At 50.9% G+C, this 1,680-nt stretch overlaps 1 protein-coding gene across 1 annotated transcript; it reads right to left on the bottom strand.

Annotated features, from left to right (window-relative positions):
- Positions 1-639: 639 nt before the first annotated feature.
- Positions 640-1,661, bottom strand: LOC113617245 (melanoma-associated antigen B4-like; the record flags this gene model as incomplete). The annotated part of the gene is made up of 1 exon (XM_027100483.1): positions 640-1,661. A coding segment is annotated over exon 1 (1,022 nt), but the record flags the coding sequence as incomplete, so codon positions are not given.
- Positions 1,662-1,680: the final 19 nt, after the last annotated feature.

Here is a 1,680-nt window from a genome sequence, read left to right as displayed (position 1 = left end):
TTATTATGAACCCCCAAAATACCACCCTCCCATCAGAGGTTATTTTTAATCCAGTAGGTAGCAGAGAATATGCAGTGCACTAGGACAAAAGAAACAAATACTCACAAATGAGCTAAATCAAAGTATCTTTTATTTCTACCAAAAGAAAGTTTAAACGAAGTAAGGCAAACCACGAGTTAAATGGCTTTTACTCTCTGTTTTCTCCATTTTTTGTTTCTAAATATTTTCTGTGGTGGCCTTTCACATTTCCATGACAATGTCTATTGCAGTGCCATGTTTTCTATTTCTGGATCATACAGAAAATATAGATGGTTCGTGAATTCCTTTTACATGTACCAAAACTGTAACTTTAGAACTCTTTAAACAGCAATAAATATGCAAGCAATGTCATTCACGAATTCCTATTCTTAAGAAAACACACTATCTATTACAAGAAAAAAACATTGGAAAAAACCTAAATCAATCAATCAATTATATATAGAAGTTACTAGTTTAAAACAGGAAGGTAAATAAGATCTATACTTTGTTCCCTCCACCCCTACTACTCTGCACTATTTAGGAGCCTGACTGCTCTCTTCCAAAACAAAGTGAGCAAACTGCCCGCGGCCTCCCCCGCTACATGTGGGAGGAGCTGCGGGCCTTGGCCCTGGAAGGGGTCTGCCCTCTGCAACAGCTGCAGCCCTGGCCGCGGCTCTCTCTTCCTCATCTTTCAGAGCCTCCTCATAGAGATCTGGTAAGGCACTGGGGACGGTACCGATGATCTTGGCAACAAACTCCAGCACTTTCATCTTGCTGGTTTCAGCGTGGGCCCTCGGGCCCCACAGGAACTCATAGCGCGGAGGATCGCTGTTGGGCACCTGGCGGTACGTCAGGTACTTCTGCTGCACGAAATCTTTGCTGATGAGCCTCCTGGGCTCCCCAGAGATCAAGTGCCTCATCCCAGCATAGAAAGCCAACTCACTGAGGAATTCCCAGATCTCCTCTTCGGTGGCACGGTTGCCCTTCTTGAAGATCAGGCCCAGGAGAATCATCAGGAGACCGGACATGGGCAGCCCCGACTCATCACTTGTACTTCCCTCGCTGGGAAGGGCCACATTGCTGATGAGGGCGTAGGAGTGACTGCTGGGGTCGACTTCCTTCAGCTCGAGGCCAAAGACCACCTGCATGATCTCAGAGGCTCTGCTGAGGATCTCAGGGAAGTGCTTCTCGTACTTCCTGTTGACAGCCTTCAGCAGTGCTGCCTGCAGGATGGGCTCCTTCGTCTTGTACTTCTCCAGCAGGAACTGCACCAACTTTCTGACCTTCCTGGTCAGAGGATCTCTGCGACTGCTGCGAATGGAAGGTGCTGCCTGGGAGGTACCTGCACTTTTCTCACCTTGGCTCTGGGCACCCTCTTCAGATCCTGGGCATGAAACCCCTTCATCACGAGAGGTAGTGGCTGGGGCTCCCTGAGGCTCCTGGCGAGTGCCAGCAGCAGGGGAGCTCGGGGGAGTGCCCGGAGAAACAGAAGCGGGGGAGGAGGGCGACTCTTCTACCTCTTCTGCCGCCGCCGCTGCTGCCGCCGCCTCAGTGGCCTGGGCACCCTTGAGACTCTGAGTCTCCCCCTGGGCCTGGTGGCGTTTCTTGCGGCCATGGCGCTTGCTCTTCCGGCCCCGAGGCATGATGACACAGGTCAGGGCC

Source organism: Aethalodelphis obliquidens, unplaced genomic scaffold, assembly GCF_003676395.1.
Source record: "Aethalodelphis obliquidens isolate GAN/ISIS:26980383/991018 unplaced genomic scaffold, ASM367639v1 scaffold3774, whole genome shotgun sequence".
Taxonomy (NCBI): domain Eukaryota; kingdom Metazoa; phylum Chordata; class Mammalia; order Artiodactyla; family Delphinidae; genus Aethalodelphis; species Aethalodelphis obliquidens.
This window is presented reverse-complemented; position numbering and strand designations above follow the sequence as displayed.